This window comes from Gasterosteus aculeatus, chromosome 10, assembly GCF_964276395.1.
Source record: "Gasterosteus aculeatus chromosome 10, fGasAcu3.hap1.1, whole genome shotgun sequence".
Lineage (NCBI taxonomy): Eukaryota > Metazoa > Chordata > Actinopteri > Perciformes > Gasterosteidae > Gasterosteus > Gasterosteus aculeatus.
Genome location: NC_135697.1, coordinates 11,053,129 through 11,074,573, shown reverse-complemented (window position 1 = coordinate 11,074,573; position 21,445 = coordinate 11,053,129). Strand labels below are relative to the sequence as shown.

At 44.8% G+C, this 21,445-nt stretch overlaps 2 protein-coding genes across 6 annotated transcripts; both read left to right on the top strand.

Annotated features, from left to right (window-relative positions):
• The first annotated feature begins 672 nt into the window (after positions 1-672).
• On the top strand, positions 673-8,358 carry dync1li1 (dynein, cytoplasmic 1, light intermediate chain 1). The gene is made up of 13 exons (XM_040188511.2): positions 673-1,017; positions 1,279-1,352; positions 2,580-2,696; positions 2,788-3,018; positions 3,275-3,429; positions 3,616-3,709; positions 4,330-4,465; positions 4,551-4,662; positions 4,957-5,016; positions 5,156-5,200; positions 5,290-5,377; positions 5,478-5,600; positions 6,907-8,358. The coding sequence occupies exons 1-13, from the start codon at positions 914-916 to the stop codon at positions 7,023-7,025; spliced, it is 1,458 nt and encodes a 485-aa protein (XP_040044445.1). The 5' UTR covers positions 673-913; the 3' UTR covers positions 7,026-8,358.
• A 1,722-nt stretch (positions 8,359-10,080) lies between these two features.
• Positions 10,081-18,256, top strand: LOC120826381 (catenin beta-1). 5 transcript variants are annotated; one of them, XM_078081716.1, is made up of 18 exons: positions 10,178-10,277; positions 11,085-11,160; positions 11,334-11,383; positions 12,753-12,962; positions 13,039-13,289; positions 13,426-13,664; positions 14,351-14,552; positions 14,644-14,788; positions 14,924-15,027; positions 15,183-15,317; positions 15,427-15,630; positions 15,736-15,894; positions 15,980-16,099; positions 16,258-16,408; positions 16,513-16,634; positions 16,812-16,872; positions 17,066-17,261; positions 17,358-18,256. In XM_078081716.1, exons 3-17 carry the CDS (start codon positions 11,371-11,373, stop codon positions 17,254-17,256), a joined length of 2,307 nt encoding a protein of 768 aa, XP_077937842.1. In that variant the 5' UTR covers positions 10,178-10,277; positions 11,085-11,160; positions 11,334-11,370; the 3' UTR covers positions 17,257-17,261; positions 17,358-18,256. The 5 variants fall into 5 exon arrangements, with proteins under 5 accessions (XP_040044533.1, XP_040044534.1, XP_077937842.1 ...); XM_078081717.1 differs by having other exon boundaries at positions 10,183-10,268; XM_078081718.1 differs by lacking the exon at positions 10,178-10,277 and adding an exon at positions 10,475-10,983.
• The last annotated feature ends 3,189 nt before the right edge of the window (positions 18,257-21,445 follow it).

The window sequence follows — 21,445 nt, the reverse complement described above, 5'->3', positions numbered from 1 at the left end:
ACATGCAGGTTCCCCCAGGTGCTATTTTTATCGCTTTTAATAGATTTGGTTGGTTTTATCATTATCATTTTTTCATGCATATTGGATTTGTTTGCTACCGTGATCACCAGATAACCCTCCACCTATGAAGGAATAAATACAAAGATAAATATTTATTGGTGTTCAACCTGTGCTGAACGTACACTGACATCTAATATTCTAAAATCTACTTTGGATTGAATAACGTATTTAAGGTTTTGTTTAAACCTATTGCAAAAGCCCTGATGCTCTTACCGTAACTTTATATTTTTAATACGGTTTATGCATAATAGTCCATTTAAAGTGCACCCAATTCCACCACTACATTACAGTTATATCTGAAATCCTGCAGGCTTACGCCCGTTGCCAAGTATTCACAAGTCAAGCCATTGATTTACGAGGCAGCAATTTTAATAGGATATGTGGTCTGAAACGATGTGTGCGGCTCCTTTGAAAACCCATTCATCCTGATTTATTCTGATAAACCGACCGGGAAAAGCAGAGGACACGCTATAGCAAAACATTTTTAATACCCTATACAATTGATATAAATCCTGGATTTTTCTCTTTAATGTATGTCTTTCTCAGTCCCAATCCACACATTTCACAATTCAACATTGGCCTCTAAATGGGAGATCATTGATTTGCCCCTTCTCGGCCTCTCCATCACAGACCCATCGCCTGTGAATGAATAAACGTCCTGCAGTTGAAGGTTCTCTTCTGGGTGTGGACGGTCGCTGCCGATCACGGTCACTTTGGCGGAAGAGACACTCGTGCGTCTGGAGCGAGAGGAGCGCAGCTTCGTGCGCGCGGACCACGCCCCGGCCCCCGCGGAGCGGCGCACCAGCCGCTACATCCGGGTTCTCTCCTCGAGTATACAACAAGCCCTGCGAAGATGGCGACTTCAGGGAGGAGTGCGTTATTATCCTCCACCTCGACTGGATCTAAGAGCACGCTGGAGAACTGTAACCCCGAGGAGGATGACGGACAGGACTTGTGGTGGGCGATTGTTATACGTTATTTACGACGGTCTATTACGAGCAGCGGTTTGTGGGCGATGAGCGTCCGTTGTGCCGGGATGAGGATGGTTTGACAGCTAGCTAGCTCGCTAACGAGGCTAGCTAGCATCAGCACCAGGGTGACTGCTGGCACCGCACCACCGTTAGCTCCCCGAAGCTATCCCGCTGTCAGTGGTTGTTTTGTTACTCAATAAAGGAGCCCTTGTTTTGCAGTGTTGTAACGGGACTGTTGTGTCTGCAGGTCCACCATCCTGAGTGAAGTGTCAACCCATTCACGATCTAAGCTACCGGCGGGGAAAAATGTCCTGGTCATGGGTGGGTATCTGTGAATGTCTGCCGATGAGCATCGTTAGCTGGTACACTAAATACTGCTCCATTGTAAAGCTAGCTTGCTTTGGACGGATGCTGCTTTTGTGTTCAAGCCAGCTAGCGGGTGCCGCCTAGCAGAGAGAGCAGAGGGAGACAGGTGTATTTTTCGGAGCACCTGCACGGACGCCGCGCACTCACTCACACACTCCCCCATCATCTTATGGGAGAGCGAGAGGGGGAATCGGGCCGATTTGAAACCCTGCAAGTCATTCTAGCAACCAGTGATGCTAGTAGCAGCTAGGTGGGGATGATGCTGAGGGGATCAGACGAACCATCCGCGTGTGTGTGTGTGTTCTTTTTTTTTCAATGCGGCCACGATGCTTAATGCGACTGAAGCTGAGAGGGTTCATCCCCATGCCGCTCGGTCCTCTAGTCCCGCTGCTGTACACACACACACTAACACACACACACGCGCTACTACACGACACATATCCGCTGGGGTTAATCCGCAGCCGTCCACCCATTCCAGCTAATCAGCTGTTTGATGTCCGGTATGACGTCACAGCCGTTTGTCTGTATCCATTCCCAAAATCAGCGAGCTCCGCTTGGTGATGCATTGATATGGTACCGTGCAAGAATTGATGCATCTTTGCCCTTTAGTACACACACGCGCGGTGACAATAACAATGTTACGCTGATGACGGGACAAATGCAACTACGTTAGGGCTGTTGGACCCTTCATGACAACATAACACTTTACAGGGGAAAGAGTGTGGCGCAGCTGAAGTGGATTGTTTACAGTACATTTATGCTTTACACGCCACGTGTTCAGTGATGAACCAATGCATAATTAATTATATAGGTTATCTTCTAATTTATTAATCCATCGCTCAAGTCATTTAGTACCTCTTTTGTTGCTTGGGATTTTAAAGCAAATCCATTTGTGGGTTTTGAAATGTATGTTTAAGTGTAACGGGAAATCTACACTTTTTAAAAGCATTTTCTAATGATAAATTAGTCAATAAAGAAAAGTGCAAGTTAATCGTTAATGCGAATATTTTTTAGTTGCAGCCCAATAACTGTGCCTATGTGTACAATGCCAATACGATGAGGTTGGATGCACATTTTGTATAAAGTTACCACTATAATAACAAAAGCATAGACCAGGCTACAGCCCATAATTTGCCTACCGTGCATTATTCTGTTTTTTTAACTGATTTTGTGTGCGTTTAGGTGAGGTGGGTTCGGGGAAGACCGCCATGGTTGCAAAGCTTCAGGGGGTCGAAGAGTTCATGAAAGGGCGTGGCCTGGAATACCTCTACTTCAGTGTCCATGACGACGACATTGATGGTAAGAAGCAGTTGAATTTTGTATGTGTCTGAAGTCCTTCCCGGGGTAATGTGCGTGTCTTTATGGGTTCTGTGTGTGTGTGTGTGTTCAGACCAAACCAGGTGTAACGCCTGGGTGCTGGACGGAGACCTTTACCACAAGGGTCTGCAGGGAGTAGCTGTACCTGTGGACTCGATCAGCAACACGTTACTGCTGATAACGGTGGACATGTCGCGGCCATGGAATGCCCTGGACTCGCTCCAGAAGTGGGCCGCCGTTGCTAGGGAACACATTGACAAACTCCGGGTCGCCCCAGAAACACTGCGGGAGCTGGAGCACAGACGTGAGTCATACTGACAGGAGTCAGGCAGACGGAGGAATGTGAAAACAATGTATACATGTACACGTGTGATCTCAATGAAATTAAATCACTTGAAGGATGTCAGTCTTTGTTAAACGTTTTTGATCGGACCGCTAACCCTTCAAGAGTTTTGTCTTATGAAGCCCAGTTAGGACAATGATATGCCGCATGTTTAAAATGAAAAACCACTTCAGATCTAATGTGTGTGTGTGTGTGTGTGTGTGTGTTTTGCGTGTAGTTGTAAAACAGTTCCAGGAGTACACAGAGCCAGGAAGCGGAGATGATGGAACCCCACAGAGGAGGAGTGATGAGGAGGAGAGTGTACTGCTGCCGTTAGGAGACAACACACTGACACACAACCTGGGAATACCCGTGGTGGTGGTCTGCACCAAGGTACTCGCATAATCACTGCTGGCTTACAAGTTTATTTTACTTTCAAATCCTGATTGTGCTGTACATTATTCTGTGACAAATGAAACCTGTGCGGGGAAAGTTTATTTATTTCCAAACGCAATGTCTCTTGTATATTTTTCTCTTCCATTGACCCTACATACACACAACCACCTCTCTCCGTCACAGTGTGACGCCATCAGCACGTTGGAGAAGGAGCACGACTACAGAGACGAACACCTGGACCTCATCCAGTCTCACATCAGACGTTTCTGTCTGCAGTGTATCCTTCAGTGAACACACGGCTCTGAGCAAATAGGTGAACAGAACAAAAGTGTACGGTGCCGTGAAAACAGAAAAACTACCGCAGTCCATGAAAGCGTTTTTAATGGGGGCTCTCGATCAATACCACAGACTTTCCCTGTGATCTTCTGACAAATGGGGCATTTATTCACATTTTGGCCTGTGCTCTCTGAACAAGCAACTGCTCACAGGTGAAGGACGGCAGTACGGCCGAGTGACTGTGCACTTGCAGGTGTTTTGTCCTCGGGCCAAACGCAAAGTTCCCAGCATCATTGTTTTAGCCGTAATTTGACCCTTGTAAATTCCATAAAAGCCATGCTGTAGATTACCTGTTGATGCGTGAAATAGTTTTCTCTCGTCCATGCTCAATGAAAGCGCTGTTAGACTTTCAAGGGTTGTCGGGTTTGAAATGAGCCGAGATTAAACACTTCTTCTTTTCATGTTTTGTGTACTGGCCACAATTAATCTGACTAGAATATCTAGTTCTGTAATGCGACTTGAAAAGATGCATGTAGGATTCGGTCTCTGTGCTGCTGTTCTTTTTTCCGCTCCTGTATTTAGAAATAGTGGTTCTGAAAATACCCTTGACAGCCTTGTCAGACGGAGCATCCCTGGTTTATACATCAGTGAAGGAGATGAAGAACCTGGACATCCTGTACAAATATCTGGTCCACCGACTCTACGGCTTTCCATTTCACTGCCCGGCACAAGTGGTGGAGAGAGATGCTGTCTTCATGTAAGTGTGTGTGTGTGTGTACATGCACTGTAAATACTGTGGGGCCACATTTATTTGGTACTCAACCCTTCCTCTGCTCTTCCAGCCCGTCCGGTTGGGACAATGAGAAGAAGATTGCCATACTTCACGAGAACTTCCAGACAGTAAAAGCAGACGACATCTTTGAGGAAGTAATAGTCAAACCACCAGTCAGAAAGGTACGACACCACACTAAAAAAAACGTCTAACTGTGAAAGATCCTCTGAGGTGAGCTCAACTTACAGCGCAATGGATTGATTACCGCTCTAATGTTACGTATCATTACCGCCCGTGTTATTTTCACAGCCAACTATTAAAGCAAGTTTTCTTCCCTTCCTCATGAAAGTTTTATCCGATCTAATTAACTAGATGAGTTGAGCTAAAGAGTTTAAAGCTAAAGTAAAGACTGTTGTTTTTTATTTAATTTTTTTGTTTTATTTTAAATCTGTATTTTTTTTCTTGCTTGTCACCAGGTTGTGCATGAAAAAGAGATTCAGGCAGAGGATGACCAAGTGTTTCTGGTAAAACTCCAGGTCAGAAAACCTTTCTGTTGTGTTGTTGCCATTTGTTTAGCTGCCTGTTTATACTCCAGTTAAATCTGACTTTGAGGGTCCTGATATGTTAGCTGGATACTAATTGGAGTGCGTGCTCATATTGTGCTCTAATTTGCAGTCGCTGCTCGCCAAACAGCCCGCTGTGACAGCAGGGCGACCAGTGGTGAGTTCTCCTGTTGTTATTTTTGTTCTTTATATCTAGTTTTGGCTCATAAATGTCTAATATGTGTCTTAAACCGTCGCCGCTCATAGGACACCACCAGTAGAGCACCAACCGGCTCGCCCAGGACCAGTAATCGCTCCGCAGCAGCCAACGTAGCAAACGCAATGCCACAGTCGGGTACGTTGTGCGCGTTGTCACTGCGACAACATACGTCATGCATGTTGTCACTGCAGTGCGTGTCTGTCTTTTTTTAAACTCTGGTGTCCGTACGCTGCAGGTCAAACCAGTGAAGGTGTGTTGGCGAACTTCTTCAACAGTCTACTGACAAAGAAAGCTGGAACAGGGGGGCCCGGGACACCAGGTGGCGGTAACAACACTCCAGGAACAGTACGCAAGTCGGGTGAGTTGGTTGGGGGGGGCTTTGCATTTTTAGTGGGATAGAGGAAAAAGAAAGAACATCATAAAAGCCCCTGTCTCCAAGGCAACACCCATCACCTTTTTGCCAGTCGGTAGCTCTGTGTGTCTTTTCACTCTTAGCCGTGTTGTGCAATACCACGGTGAACATCGCTCATGATGTGTGTTTGTGTGTGTGTGTGTGCACTAGTCAGAGGATGTTGGCCACGTTAAGGTGTGTGTGTGCCAGTGATGTTTTCTAATTTGTTTTTGCTTGTGAATGCCATTTCTCATTCTCAGAAGCATCCCTATATTTCCATTGACCCTCTCGCTCCCCTGAGCCTCCGACTTTCTCCAGCAAACAAGGAGGCACAAACTGACTTTACGTTTTAAACGGAAACTTTGCAGGTTTCAAACTCTTTGTTTCATTCCAATGAGGGTGATACGTGCAAGTGAACGAGGGTGGTGTTACCACCCCCCACCCCCACCCGCACCCACCGGCAATAACCCTAAAAATTCAACAACCACATTACGACGATGCAAAGAAGGTTAAAAATCTGCAAAAACGTCTGCCTTTTCTATTGAATTACTTTTGCGCCACATGCCTGCATTTTGTTCTTAGGAATAGTTTTATCACTTTGATTGTTTCACTTCTTACTTAATTACAGAATAGATGTATTCTTCATGAATATTCACTGAGTTGGTCAGGGCGGGGGAAAGGCATTTGAATGACTGGTGATTTAATGACAATTGCCCCCCTAATGTTTCCTCTCCTATTACCCCGTGCCCATTCTGGACCTCTTATTTTTGGCATGCTGCACTGCATTTCTCAACACCCATATGCCAAATACATTGCACATGATTGTAAATGACACCTGGCGATATGGGACAAAGATACACCTTGATACTTTTCAACATATTAGCCATATGCTTAAACACTGTATACCCAATATTCTGTTATTCTCTGTGAATTTATGTGCTGACATGGTATTAAGGTTTTCAGTCGAAACAATACTTTTAACAATGTAACGATCAGACAAGCTCAATATCATCTGTCTGTTGTCCTACTGCAGCTCTTATTTCCTTCTCAAATTAGATGAGATGGATAAAACCAGTTTGAGTCTTTTGAAATTATAATCTTTGATTGAAAACAATTCCCTAATTAGCAATATACATCAATATAACAGCCTGGTCTTATTTTAACCGTATTGTGTAATTGCATTGTACTGTGACCGCATGATGCTGTGTCATTTATTCCACCGCCAAAGCGCCCGCTGTGTTATGGCACCAATCCTTACGTATTTATTCTGCAGGGTCCAAGCTGGGACTGAGCGACGTACAGGCCGAGCTGGACCGCATATCCAGCAGGGAGACCGACTCAGACTTGCCCAATGCCAACGACGCCCCTGCCACCGACGGCCAGGACACATGAAGACCAACACACTTTTCCCCCCTTGCGCTCTTTCTCCCCCGCCCCGCTCCACCCCTTTCCACCTAAAGTCACCTTCCTCCTCCGTTGTTCTTCCTCCCTCCACTCCGTTACAGAGATGCGGGGAGAAGGAGAGATGGAGGCACACGACCTTTCCTCTCCATCCTCTTTCACTTTCTCTCCAAGGAGAATAACTCCCTCTCTTCCCCCCCTACCGCTTTTCCAGCACCATGACAACCCCATCCCCCTCCTCCCCCCCTACACACCTCCGGCCCGCTCTCCTCTCCTCCTCGCCATTGCTGGCGAGCATTTGTCACTGTTGCATTCAGGACTGTCTGTTACATGAGGGTGAACGGGTACGGGGGACCAGTTGGGGTGCGGAGGTCGAGGTGAGAGGGAGTGAGAGGCGTGTTGAAAAAGATTGATTACAGGAATGAATGAGCGGGAGTTCTATCCATCTATTTCTTGTGATGGTGAAGTTGGTGTTTTTACAGTAGGAACTGCTGAAGGGTGCACGACCCTTCTGTTCACTATAGGGATGATTTTGTGTTTAATGTACGTGGGGGCAAGTCACACTTGGCCAGAGGAAGAGACTGAGAACAACAAAAAATGCCTGAAATAAAATAGCCGACAGTCATGTTTTTTTAAAACGAAGGGACAAACATACCAGTATTTGTGTGTGTGAGACCGTGTGTGTGTGTGTGTGTGTGTGTGTGTGTGTGTGTGTGTGTGTGTGTGTGTGTGAGAGAGAGAGAGCGATAACGAGGCAGATAGAGAGACTGAAAGGAAGTTACTTCAACCTAGACCTGTACGGAGTTTTTTGGCTGTTTGCATTTAAACCGAAAGGCAGAAACCTGACTATGCTCTTACACTACACGCTGTTAAACCAGCGCATACACTACGATTGGAGCAGCACCACTCGAGCCAAACATGACAAAGGGAAATACACTTCAGATAAAGGTTCAAACTCACGCATTAGTCCGGTGTAGAGGACACCCCCCTGTCCATCATGGCGCCCACTTCTACAGTCGGCCGAACTTCACAAACATCATGGACGCTGCTCAAACTGTAGATAACAGACCGAAAAGGGGAGAGCGGTAGAAGGGGGAGGGAAGGTGGGTAGCTGCGCTTTACTTGCACAGAAAGAAGCACTAGTGATTCAGTCCTATAGTTACTGCGGGCGGGAAAGGGAGTCAGAACAACGGTGGGTCACATCAAGAATGTACAGTCATTGTCTCGCTGATTGGTCCTGTTATTTCAGAGCTCTGTGTGGCCATTTGTATAATCAGTTCTGTTAATCAGTCAAATAAAAGGTGTATTTATTCGGATTCATCCACCTGGCTTCTTTGTTTGGTTTTCTTCCAATCTCTCCTCCTAATTCAAATTCTAGTCTGGATTTATATTATTTATCTACGGTATTTTTATAGATTGCTCCAGTATCTTGTACCAGGAATATATCTTTATAGTTTATGTATACCTTACTTTAATGTGTTTATGTAAGTCTTTTCATTAGCTGCAAGCTGATAAATACATTTCCGATTATCATCGAAAGACTGTAAACTAATTTGCATTCTAATTCAAAGGAATAACAGAGATTTGTTAGGATGTGTTTGCATTACTACGTTTGCCAGGAGAGTAATTTGCTGATGGTATCTTGCAGTCATACAGTTGTGATTTCTATTGTCTTTTGTATTTACTATGCAGCATGTGTTATTGCTTGGGGGAATGAAATAGACTTTCTCCTCTTTCTGGCACAGTTGGAGACAAGTGGATGAGCTTCATTTAGTTTCATCCTGAGGGTTTGATGTTAGTCCCACATACTGACGAAAGTATCAGAAACTGACGAAGATCCATAAGCTGCTGCTGAAATAAATGTCATCTCGTCACACTTGTTATTTCTCATCCTGACGTTGATATTATTCATACCCTTTCCAGGCCTGTAACTCAATTTTTATCAGCCTGCTGCACATTTCTCACACTGAAAGAGGAAGAAAAAACATCTCATCTGGCATAACTTCAAGTTTCCTTTTCTATTTCACGTGTTATCACAAATGCACTTCCCTATTGGACTTTGACCTTTTTTTTTTTTTACTGCTTGGCACTCATAAGACACATGAACATGCACTTTGCTATGTGTGACCCTTTTATTCTTTTTCATTTAATATACACATATTCTCTTTTTCACATAGCCATAATAGGTCAAATCAAGTATGGGAGGTGGAAGTAGGTGCACAGCATGCACATTATTTATTGAAGGCTACTGATGTTACCCTGTCGTGCACATCGCAATTTGATTACAGCTAGGATTAATTTCCCAAAAGGGAGATGAATTGTATACAATTTCAAGAATAAACATAGGCAATGTGTTTGCCCCTTTTAAAGACATGAGTAGGTAAGCCCACTTATAGCCAAGTATGTACATATTTTACTGTCTGCCTTCAAACAGTTGGTGATGGATTGAAAAGGCTTTTCAATTAACCACAAAAGCAATTATAGAGACAGGGGATCCAATGCAATTTAATCCACAGCAGAGCATTAAGTTGTTCCCCTTCAATCTAAAATGTGCTATTTATGTCTCATGAAATCAGATTAGGGGTTTAGATCAAAAAGTGAAATTGAATTAGAAGATTTGAGAACGTTCAACCTGGTTTACTTATGTGGACTATATTGATTGTTGCTCTCCAATTAATTACTGCAGTTGATCATTTGCAAAATAAATCCTTGTTTAACTCTGGAGTAAAAGTATTAGAAACGTGGATGAGGTGGATGGAAAGCACCTTTATTGTTTGAATTAAATAAGATGTGTGGATGAATGATGTTGCTATGTTAATTCACTCCTTCACTCATTATATCACAGCTGCCCATAAATGACATTCCATTCCAATGATTGCTCGTAACACAGATCGTTCATTTATATGCTTTAAAACAGTAAATCCCGAAAGGGCAGGCTTCCTTCAACATTAAATCATATCGATACCCGACAAAACCTCTAAAATAACAGTTTCTATGGTAAAACTTTATTTAAAACGGCGCTCTATTTTTCGAGTGCGGCAGCACACTGTATTCTTTCCACCTCGCCATCTTGATGTGAAATAGCACAGGCGGAAGCAACATCCTCCGCGGAGCAACAGCGGGTGTGGTTCGGACTTCTACGGGTGGTTCACCTAGCAGCATTTTTCCAATTTCCAGCCAAGAGAAAGGACAGACATTCCCCGACAAGAACCACGGCGGAGGCGCTCGACTCTGGTAACGACAGTACGTCTACTCTGGCTTTTCTATAACGACTCTACCGCACATCAACGTTTGCCTCGCCAGAGAAAATCATCTTTTGCCAGGGAGGGGGCTCCGGTGGGGTTTTCTAATTCGGCTGGCAGAGCAGCAGGATTTTGTACGCTGGCGCTTGGATCTACTTTTCATACGTCCTCGCTAGCTAACGTTAAGCTAATCAAACCAGATTTTTTTTTAAATTGAGGGTTCGCGTCAACGTCGCGATTTGTTTGATTTGGGGGATTCGTAGCGAAGCTTACGTTCGGGGTATTTGTCGCATCTCGTTATGCGCATTCTCAATTTTACGCGTTGGGAGTGAGCCGCTAAACTGTGTTTGTTTATGTTAGCTAACGTTAACTAGCGGAGGGGTTAGCTACGCACGTTAGCTTAGCGAGACTTCAAGGTAAACTAGCCAACCTGTTAGCTAACATCGGTGTGCGGATACGTGCTAGCGCGGCGGCGGTGGTCTTGATTTCACATCTCAATTTAATATGCTTATTGATTAGTTTAACCGCCTCAGTTCAATGGGATTTTGGGTTTGATTATGTGGCTGGCTCCTTTTTTTAACTTTAAACACCCCACGGGTAGAGGAGGAGTCATCGAAGTGATTGCGGGGCGGAGGGGGTAGTTTTCTCCCATTGGAAACCCAAGCGGCGAGGTCGGAACTTGGCCGTGGTAGGGGGGAGGGGGAGAAGTATGCCTTTGATGTTCTTCGCCGCTGAATGGTGAATTGTGTTCGTGCTGGCGTGGAAATACCCAACAACTTAGCTCTCCCTCTCTCTCTCTCGGCTGGAGGTGGAGGATCGGCATTTCCCCTCCGAGCAGCGGTGCGCGAGCCGAACGAGCCTCGAATCAGGGGTCGCTCGTGCAGGTAAACGTCAGCGCAGACGACGGCGGATTTATTATTGAGACCACGTAGGGAAAAAAAACCCGCATTAACCGTACGAGTGGGTTTCTGGTTGTCGGGAGAAAAATAACTCAAGGTTGAGTGCGAGTTTTCTTATGTTCCCCCCCCCCCCTGTGCACTTGTTTCCTTCTGCGCAGACAAATCTGCTGTGCGGGCTGAGGGCAGGCGAGAACAATGGCGACCCAGTGTAAGTATGAGAAACTTTCCTACAAAGTGTTTCCATGTTTTGAACGGAGCCCTTTCGTATTTAATTTGTTATCTACGTGAAAGTTTAGCAAAGTGTTTCTGCACACATACATGAAATGCCATAAGACGTATGGCCGCGGAAGCACATGTCCACTAGTATCTCGGTAAATGTGTTTGTCTTGTGGTACATTGGGGCTTCTTCTCCCAGAAAACGCGTGGGGATTTAAAGAGGGGTTTTATTTTTACATACTTTTTACAAACCCTACCTGAGGTCATCGGGAACGGAGGATCAAACGCTCCCCCCCCCCCCTTTTCCCCTTTACATTTTTGTTATTGTAGAAATTTAGTCGACTTATTTTAATTCTTCAAATCCCGGTTGCATTGGCTCCAAATGTGGATTACTGAAAGTTTTTAACATTACTCATATTTGCCTAGAACTGTAAATAAAGGCTGCATCCACTCCGTTTTCCTTTTAACATTAGCAACACTACACCAATATCACATGACTAATCATGTAAACTGGACATGCTGGTACAGGTGTATTTACATGTTGGCTAGTTAGAAAAAACATGACTAGTGATCTAGTAGGCTTTTTTAACAAAGTCCTGCTTCATACTTTATCTTACTCTAAAATCTTCACCAATAATTGCAAACTGACACATTTCGTGGAAAGTTCTTTTTCAGCTTGCTTTGGCTCTCACACGTAAACCCATCAGATTTACTTGAAAATGAACACCACCACATGAGTGTGCTAGATTATGGTTAAATAAATTGTGTCAACACACGCACATCTCGCTAATTTCCGTGGTTCTCACCCTTGTAGCTCATCTGGTGGCTTAGGTGTCCGTAATAATGGAGAGATTCCTTTCCAGATTATGAAGTGACTTCACGAGTGGTGCGGAACAAAATAAGCATTAATAACAAAAGGAAAGTCTTTGATTAATTTCCGTCGCCCCCAAAGCCGTAAACCATGATTTCAGATGGCTGATATTGCAGCTTGCTAATCACTCCACTCAAGGCTGCTTCCACTGCGGAAATGCAGGCTTTTAATTGCATAACAGCTGACTGATCCGCAAAAATCACTTCATGTTGGATTTACCTCGTTTAGTCTAGTAGACCTAATTGCTTTTTGAATTTCAGAGTTTTCAAACTTTCAATCTTGGGAGAGTTTATAAACTTTCCTCTTTTGTGTGCAATGAAACTCCCAACGCCATTGTATGGACGCTCAGTGTGAACGTAGCAAAAGCTATGAAGTTTTGGAATGGAAACGTAGTAGTGCGGACATGTACTAAATCAAAGTGAGGTAAAGATTACATGTACTAACCTTCTGCGCCCTATGTTGTTTCACCTGATGTTTCCTTTCTGTGTAGCTGATCTGATGGAGTTGGACATGGCAATGGGAGACAGTAAGGCTGCAGTGAGCCAGTGGCAGCAGCAGTCCTACTTGGATTCAGGCATTCAGTCTGGAGTAACTACCACAGCTCCATCGCTGAGTGGCAAAGGAAATCCTGATGCTGAGGAGGATGAACCAACTCTCTATGACTGGGAGTTCAACCAGCCCTTCACTCCAGAGCCTACAGGTATGTATAGATGGCTACAATGTCACAACTGATAGTCTCTGAGTGTTATATTAAAGACCCCCTTGCATCACTTCAGACATGGAGGGCTATGCCATGACCCGGGCCCAGCGTGTGCGTGCCGCCATGTTCCCAGAGACTTTGGAGGAGGGCATCCAGATCCCACCTACTCAGCTGGATGCCGCCCACCCCACAGCAGTGCAGCGCCTTGCAGAGCCCTCTCAGATGCTGAAGCATGCCGTGGTCAACCTCATTAACTACCAAGATGATGCTGAGCTGGCCACTCGTGCCATACCTGAGCTTACCAAACTGCTCAATGATGAGGACCAGGTATGAGTATCTGGCCGTGTGTTATCACAGGGAAATGTTGCCTTTTGAGTTGCATGTGGTGTCATGCAAGTTTTTGGCACTGCATTTTTCCTTCTCGTTCCAAAACGTGCATTCCTAACGAAGTGGTCTTTCCTAGGTTGTCGTGAATAAAGCTGCCGTAATGGTGCATCAATTGTCAAAGAAGGAGGCATCACGTCACGCCCTGATGCGCTCCCCACAAATGGTTTCGGCCGTTGTTCGTGCCATGCAGAACACTGGTGATGTGGAGACAGCTCGCTGCTCTGCTGGCACCTTGCACAACCTTTCTCACCACCGTGAGGGGCTCCTTGCAATCTTCAAGTCTGGGGGCATTCCTGCCCTGGTCAAGATGCTGGGGTAAGAAACTTGAGGCCTTTTGGTGCTCTTCACAACACGTGTGCAGTATCAGTGTCTAGACAAATGGTGCACGGCTAACAAGAACGCAAAGACGCTGTCTCTAAGTAGAATGTGTCAAATGTCAAATGGTGGCTACGCTCTAAAATAATACGCTAGTCACCCTAGTCACCCTTTCTCTAGTCACGCATTCTCAAACGGAATGCGTTTAATTTAAAACCATCTTCCGTTCTGACTTTTCTTTGTTATCCCCACGAGAAGCCGAAACGCACAGCCATAACACAAAGTTGGCCCGCAAGTTACAACATGTTGGAAATCACGTTTGTGTGTTTGAATTTGCACCTGGAATCATATTACCACACTTTAACTAGAGGATGAAAGCGTTGCTTGGCAGTGGGTGATCCACATTTATAAGACTGCAAAATGTTAATAATGTTTCTAGAATATTGTATATTAGTTCAAATGTACGTCAAACTGTCATACTCTTGTAAGTTTTATTCAAATACTTGATTGAAACACTGCTGCACCCACAGATTGTGACTGGGTTGAGTGGAACCAGTTATTTTTGACATTTGCTCTTAATAAAAACATTTCATGTGATAATTCATATTTGAATCCCAAACTATAGTTTGAAAAGGTATTTTGTACTTTTTAAAAATGTTTTCCTTGTACTCTATTTCTTTTTTCAGCTCGCCAGTCGACAGTGTGTTGTTCTACGCCATCACCACGCTCCACAATCTGCTGTTGCACCAGGAGGGGGCAAAGATGGCGGTGCGTCTGGCTGGAGGACTCCAGAAAATGGTGGCCCTGTTGTCTAATACCAACGTCAAGTTCCTGGCCATCACTACTGACTGCCTGCAGATCCTTGCGTATGGAAACCAGGAGAGCAAGGTACTGGAGGACAAACGAGTCATTCATCCTAGTCAGGCCTAGTTGGCCGTTTTTAGCATGTATAAACATAAACCTTTTTTATTTGTTTTAGCTGATCATTCTGGCCAGTGGTGGTCCCCAGGCCCTGGTCAACATCATGAGGACCTTCACATATGAGAAACTGCTGTGGACCACAAGCAGAGTGCTCAAGGTGCTCTCTGTTTGCTCCAGCAACAAACCTGCTATCGTCGAGGCTGGTGTGTACAAAAATTGACGAGAATGCAGTGAAAAATTCCTAGAAAAACTAGAAAAATACTTTCTCTAGTTTTAGTTTGATACTATGATGCAACTTCCCTGATGCTGTGCGTTCTTTTGTTCTCCTGTGTGCGCAGGAGGCATGCAGGCCTTGGGGCTTCACCTGACAGACCCCAGCCAGCGTCTGGTCCAGAACTGCCTCTGGACACTGAGGAATCTTTCCGATGCTGCCACCAAACAGGTACGTCACACTGTGTAGTGAGAAACGCTGACTTCTGATGAGCTGTGATAGTTTAGAGAAACCGACCAGAGTGCATTCAGTATGTATGTGAGAATGTACAGAATGACAGGAACCTTTTAACCCCACCTCATTTGTTTTCTTAACACAACTTCTAGGAGGGAATGGAGGGTCTTCTGGGCACCCTGGTCCAGCTGCTGGGCAGTGACGATATCAATGTAGTGACATGTGCTGCAGGCATCCTCTCCAACCTCACTTGCAACAACTATAGTAACAAACTCATGGTCTGCCAGGTGCGTATCACACACACGCACAACATTTGGCCATAACTATTCATTGTCTGCTATGTGATGTTTTATAATAACAACATGCAATCCACTGTTCGGTCCTATGACCTGATAGGTTGGCGGTATTGAGGCTTTGGTGCGAACCGTGCTGAGGGCCGGCGACCGAGAAGACATCACAGAGCCCGCCGTCTGTGCCCTGCGTCACCTGACCTCTCGCCATCAGGACGCCGAGATGGCCCAGAATGCTGTGCGTCTTCATTATGGCCTCCCTGTGGTGGTCAAACTGCTGCACCCTCCATCCCACTGGCCACTAATCAAGGTCCATCTCCCTTTATCTGCACCTCCCAAATAAACACCCGACATCATTGATTGACTTGATTTAATTCCATCTAACTAAAATGCATTTACCTTTCCCCCTATTTAGGCTACAGTTGGTCTTATCCGCAACCTGGCTCTTTGCCCAGCCAACCACAGCGCGCTGCGGGAGCAAGGAGCCATCCCCCGTCTGGTCCAACTGCTCGTCAGGGCTCACCAGGACACCCAGAGGCGCACCAGCATGGGAGGCAACCAGCAGCAGTTTGTGGTGTGTAACTGAGACAACAACCCTTTTTTAGGGTTTATTTGTGCATTTGGGCTTTCCACGTACTTGACCTTCGTTGTTCCCACAGGAGGGTGTACGTATGGAGGAAATAGTGGAAGGCTGCACAGGCGCTCTGCACATCCTGGCCCGGGATGTCCACAACAGAATTGTCATCAGAGGGCTCAACACCATTCCACTCTTTGTCCAGGTAAAACATAGAGCCCTATCTCACTGTCCCAAATCAGTTACTTAGCAACTGCAGTTCCTCTTTTCCCCGCCTCCTGGGTATTTTTCAACTGCATGCATCTTCAACTTCTGCTCTTTCTCAGCCGTCTGATCTTTCTCTCTGCTATTGGTCGTCTCTAGTTGCTGTATTCTCCAGTGGAGAACATCCAGCGTGTGGCAGCAGGTGTGCTGTGTGAGCTGGCACAAGACAAGGAAGCCGCAGAAGCAATTGAGGCTGAAGGAGCGACCGCACCACTCACTGAGCTGCTGCACTCCCGCAACGAGGGCGTCGGTGAGTACACGTGCTCAAATACACACCGCGCACGCGTTTTTGATTGTCTGTGTAGCGCTGTATAAAAAGCGTACGTGGTTTGTTTTGCTGTGTGTCTCCGTTAGCAACCTACGCTGCCGCGGTGCTGTTCCGCATGTCTGAGGACAAGCCCCAGGACTACAAGAAACGTCTGTCAGTGGAGCTGACCAGCTCTTTGTTCAGAACTGAGCCCATGGCCTGGAACGAGGTACACACATGTTATTTAAAAACCCCGCACACGATCTCAAGTGATGGTCTGGTACAAAATATGCTTAAAATGTAAGCATATCTGAGATTGATATGTACACTGAACAATTTCTATGTTATAGAAAAACACTGCATACATTTTGTAAAAATTGACATTTAAAAAATGTGTCCCTCTTAGACTGGAGATCTGGGGCTGGATATGGGAGGTCAGGGAGACCCCCTGGCTTACAGGCAGGACGGTAAGTAGCTGCATTATCTTGTATCATTGTTTCCCCTACAGGGTGATTGTCTTTTGGCACACCAGCTTTAGTCTCTTTCAACCCACAAGTTATTAATCACTGGTGCCACGCAGCAATTGTGGCTGATCAGGAAAATATCTTCACCAATTCAACATGTTCGGGTTTTTTTAATTTGTATTTCTCGTCTTTCCAGACGGCGGCTACCGGGCCTACCCTGCAGCCTACGGCCAGGACTCCCTTTTGGACCCTATGATGGAAGGCGCCGACTACCACACTGACACTCTACCTGACCTGGGCCACCACACCGATCCATTGCCAGACCTGGGCCACACCCAAGACCTGATGGACAGCAACCAGCTGGCCTGGTTCGACACAGACCTGTAGGATTGGTAAGACTGACTGAGAAAATGTTGCCTCCAAGTTGACCGTTGAAGCAATATTTTACATAATACACTAATCGCAAACACTCCTGTGCTCTTTTCCAGTTGTATTCGGATAGAACCTCCATTGTGATTGGCTTGTATTGTCTGAAGCAGCATTATGATTGGCCTGTAGAGTGGTTGAAGGTAAAGAGAAGGATAAGAGTTCATGGAAAGTGCCACACCAAAAAAATAAGATTGTTTCCATTGGAATGTTAAAGCAAGTTGAAGAGGGGTGAAGAATGGGTTAATGTAGATTGAAATCACACAATGGAGCAGGTAACCTTTATGAATGAGTGCATATGAGATAGATCTTAAGTTTGTTTTAGCCTTGCCTGCGATATCAGTTTTTTCTTATTCTGTTTTTCTTAATTTCTTTTTGTATTACTCATTCTGTTACGGTACTGACCCAGCTTGCCTTCACACTAGCCATCTTCATTTTCTCTTCAATGCTAATCATTTGTAATTTTTTTTTTAAACGTATATTACATGTAGTGTTAAGTTATAGTGATATTATGTTAATGGACGAATGTGTAGAACACTACTTATCAGTTGAAATGTACTCTGACTTAAAGTGTAACATTGTAGTTTTTTTTTTTTTTTTTTTTTTTTTTATAATCTCAAATGGAGAATTATGCATTCTTAATATGTGCTTGTTTAAGCATAAAATGTCAGTGTCACAAATGTTCTAAAGAGGGAGACGGGTGAAATTGCGGGTGGGTTGGGGATAAATCTAGAGACAAGTGTTTTATATACAGTATCACTCGTAGGTTAACAACTATTTTGTATGCTATCATTGGATGTCTGATAGAAAAGTCTTTAACGCTATCATTGGTGGTTTAATAAAACCCAGTTTTATGTGCTATCAAGGGTAGCTAGGTTGATGAACCAGTTGTAGTCCTGCTGTGCTTATTTTGGAGACGAGGTTATGACACGGCTGAACAATAAAATGGCATTTTATTTCATATAGTCTGCCCTGTGTCTTCTGTCGTGTGTGAAGATCCTTTTCATGAATTGGTATGAAGGGAAACCCGTGTGGCGTCAAAGCACATACCTATCAATCATGGTTCAGGTGTTTCTAATCTATTCCCATGGCTGCCACTCACTAGAAAGATCCCTCTGCAATTCAACCGTATCCAGGCACACTTAAGAATACCGCCGATAGATGTAAAGATTACTGAACTGCTTAGTAAGCGATAAATCTGCAAGGATTCCAAACAGTCAGGTGTGGCTAAAGCTGTGCCCTGGATGTTAAGACATTTAGTTAATTATGGCAGCTTGTTATTAATGTGTTTGATGGATAGAGAGCACATTTCAAAGCACTTAAAATATAGAGCCTCACACTTTTCCACACTAAAGACGCTTTCACATTTATTCAAGTTTACGTGTCTCAATATTTTAGCTGACACTGATGGACTAACTCAGTATTCAGGTTGCTGCAACTTCAGACCGTGAGCAGCAAGAGACATGGCTACTCGGCTTCAACATTTTCAGTGTTTGTTTTTTAAGCTTGAGATGTGCTCACGGTAAAGCTTGAAGTGTTTTATGAGGAAAGGATCAGAGTTCACGTCATGCTTTAGTGGAAGTTGTGACTTGAATGATTTATTGCCCTAACAAAAGAGGGAATAAGCGCTACGTAAATTCTTTTTTGCCCCACAAGCAAGAGCTGTTATGTCGCTAAAACAGACTGTTTTAGTACAATATATCTAAAGCTGTTAAAGAACAAATATACCTTCAGAGTTCAGCAGAAAAGGTAAATTATCACTAAATATCATTGCAGGCCTTTAAAGTCACAGTGTAAAGTGTGCGCTCCTTGTTAATCAGGATGAGTGAGGTCTGTATTTTCAGGTGGGGGTCGCTGCATGATAATGTGCTTCCTGGACCGTCAACACTTTCTGGTTGTACCCATTTCCATTTTTTTTGTATTTCTACATATTTAGACAACTCATTGTGGTTCCACCTTCACACCAGCAGAATTCAATAACTGATACGTGAAAACCACGCCAGCTATCGTGGCTGTTAAACATACACAAGTGAAAACACCGGAATGTGGTTGATTAACCCAGAACAATGCTGCTTTTAAATTAGAAAGCTTATGGCCACATTGGAGTAATTCTCACCTCATCAGCGCTCCACTGTTATTCAGCAGTGTGACCACACACAGTCATGTGTGATTTATGTTCTCAAGAACTGCTTTCCAAAAAGTCTTTTTGTGCTACTACTCCAAATGGAAATAGTGCACATTTTACCCATCTGGAGCCATTGAATAGAACCATTATTGACACGTGTGCTTTTTATACTATGATAAATCCAAATGTGCACTGTTCACACGGCCGAATCCTCTTGACTCAAATGACCAATCCCATTGACAAAAACAACCAAAACATCGAAGAGGTGTTTTACTTTTTATTATAAAAGCATAAAGTGCTGCCACAGAAAGCTGGTTTGTGAGGTATTAAACACTTTACGGTCACAAACAGCGAGCATCATGGGTAAACGTGGGTACAGAGAATGTGGCGTAATGGCTTGGTGGGCCGGTGGCATAAGGAGCATCTCTGATGCAGACCAGCAAAGAGGACCGAGTGCACATTTTCATCCCGCTAATAGGCTGAGCAGCTCTATTGGGAGGGGGTCCGTGGAGCGTCGTCCAGATGGAGGAACTCCCAGCTGAAGCGAAGAGGACGGGACGCACTTCAGAGCCCCATCGGAAGCTCTTGTTTCCCCCAACTAGCCTGTTTGTGGACAGAGGAGAAGCTGCGGAGGCCCGGGCGGGGGGACTGTCTCTCTTCAGGAGGGATTCAATGGAGAAAGGGCCGCTGAACTTCACCTCGCATCTGATCTGAACGTCTCTGGAGGCTGCGGGTTCGGGAGCGCGGCGAGCCGAGCGGGGCTCTGGTTCGCCGTTGGTGTCCGTCCCCACTTTGGACTCCAACTCTGGGAAGAGCTGCAGGATCCCTGGGAAGTGACGACGCACCATCTTCTCCGTTATCTGACTGGGGTCCAGTTTCCAGTAGTTCAGTCGACCATTCTTTCTCCGGCGGTCCATGAATTTGGGAACCACTGGAATCTGAAATATAAAGAACGGGGTTATAGTGAGAGACGTTATGGAGTTTTACTGAAATAAATGAAGGTGCATTGGACACGTGAAGTTGCAATTCTTGGTATAAAAGCGTACCTTGACAAAACATTTGTGGCTTGATAAACAAACTGTGACGTTGCTCCCGATAGTTTTGCCCGGAGCTTCTCGGAGGAGGACAGCGATCTTCGCCAGGTAGGTGGAGGCCTCCATGAAGAGGCCTCGCTGAGAGCTGCTGGCTGGAACGCAGCGAGGCAGCCGAGCACCGAGCTTCTCTGTCCCACAGAAGAGCCAGGTCCAACACGCCGGTGTGATCGGAACCTCAGGGAGAGCATGTGTGCACCTGGAGGGGTGAGCTCTGGATATAAGTCCTGTCGGCACATTAGTGGGTGTGCACTGCAGCTTAATGGGGACCTTTTGATAAGCAGATGAGGCGTCGTTGCTGGAGGCGGAGCCTCATCTTATCCAATGGTCCCCATTAACAGTAACAGCCCATCTCCAAAGGGCCATCAGCAGGTACTTTGTCCACAAAATCAATACTAACCAAAATGGAATATGAAGTTGCTCACAATTCCATTTAGTCTTGCAGTTTCTTCAAACAGAACACATTTTATTAGGGTAAAAGTGTCCGGGCTTTGTTCATCCTGTGGAGCAACAACCTCCTCACTTGTTGTGAAAAGGGTCTCACTTCCATTCCCTCACTGAAGGATGTTTTTTTTAGTTATTTTTCTTTTCTTCTCTTCTGTATTTGATGATTTTTCACTTCCTGGTTTTGGATCCATAGACGACTTTGTATATCGGTATATCTAGAAGAGCCCACTAACTAGTGTAACACAGTAAATGTGACAATAACCTTGATGAAGACACTATTACATTACATTACATGTCATTTAGCTGACGCTTTTATCCAAAGCAACTTACAATAAGTGCATTCAACCACCGTACAAAGAACAAAGTGCAATTTTCATCAAATAAACCAATTTACAATTTGCTACAGATAAGTGTTACAAGTACAATTTAAGTGCTACAATTTGTTAGTCTTTAGTCGAGGTAGAGTCTGAAGAGGTGTGTCTTTAGT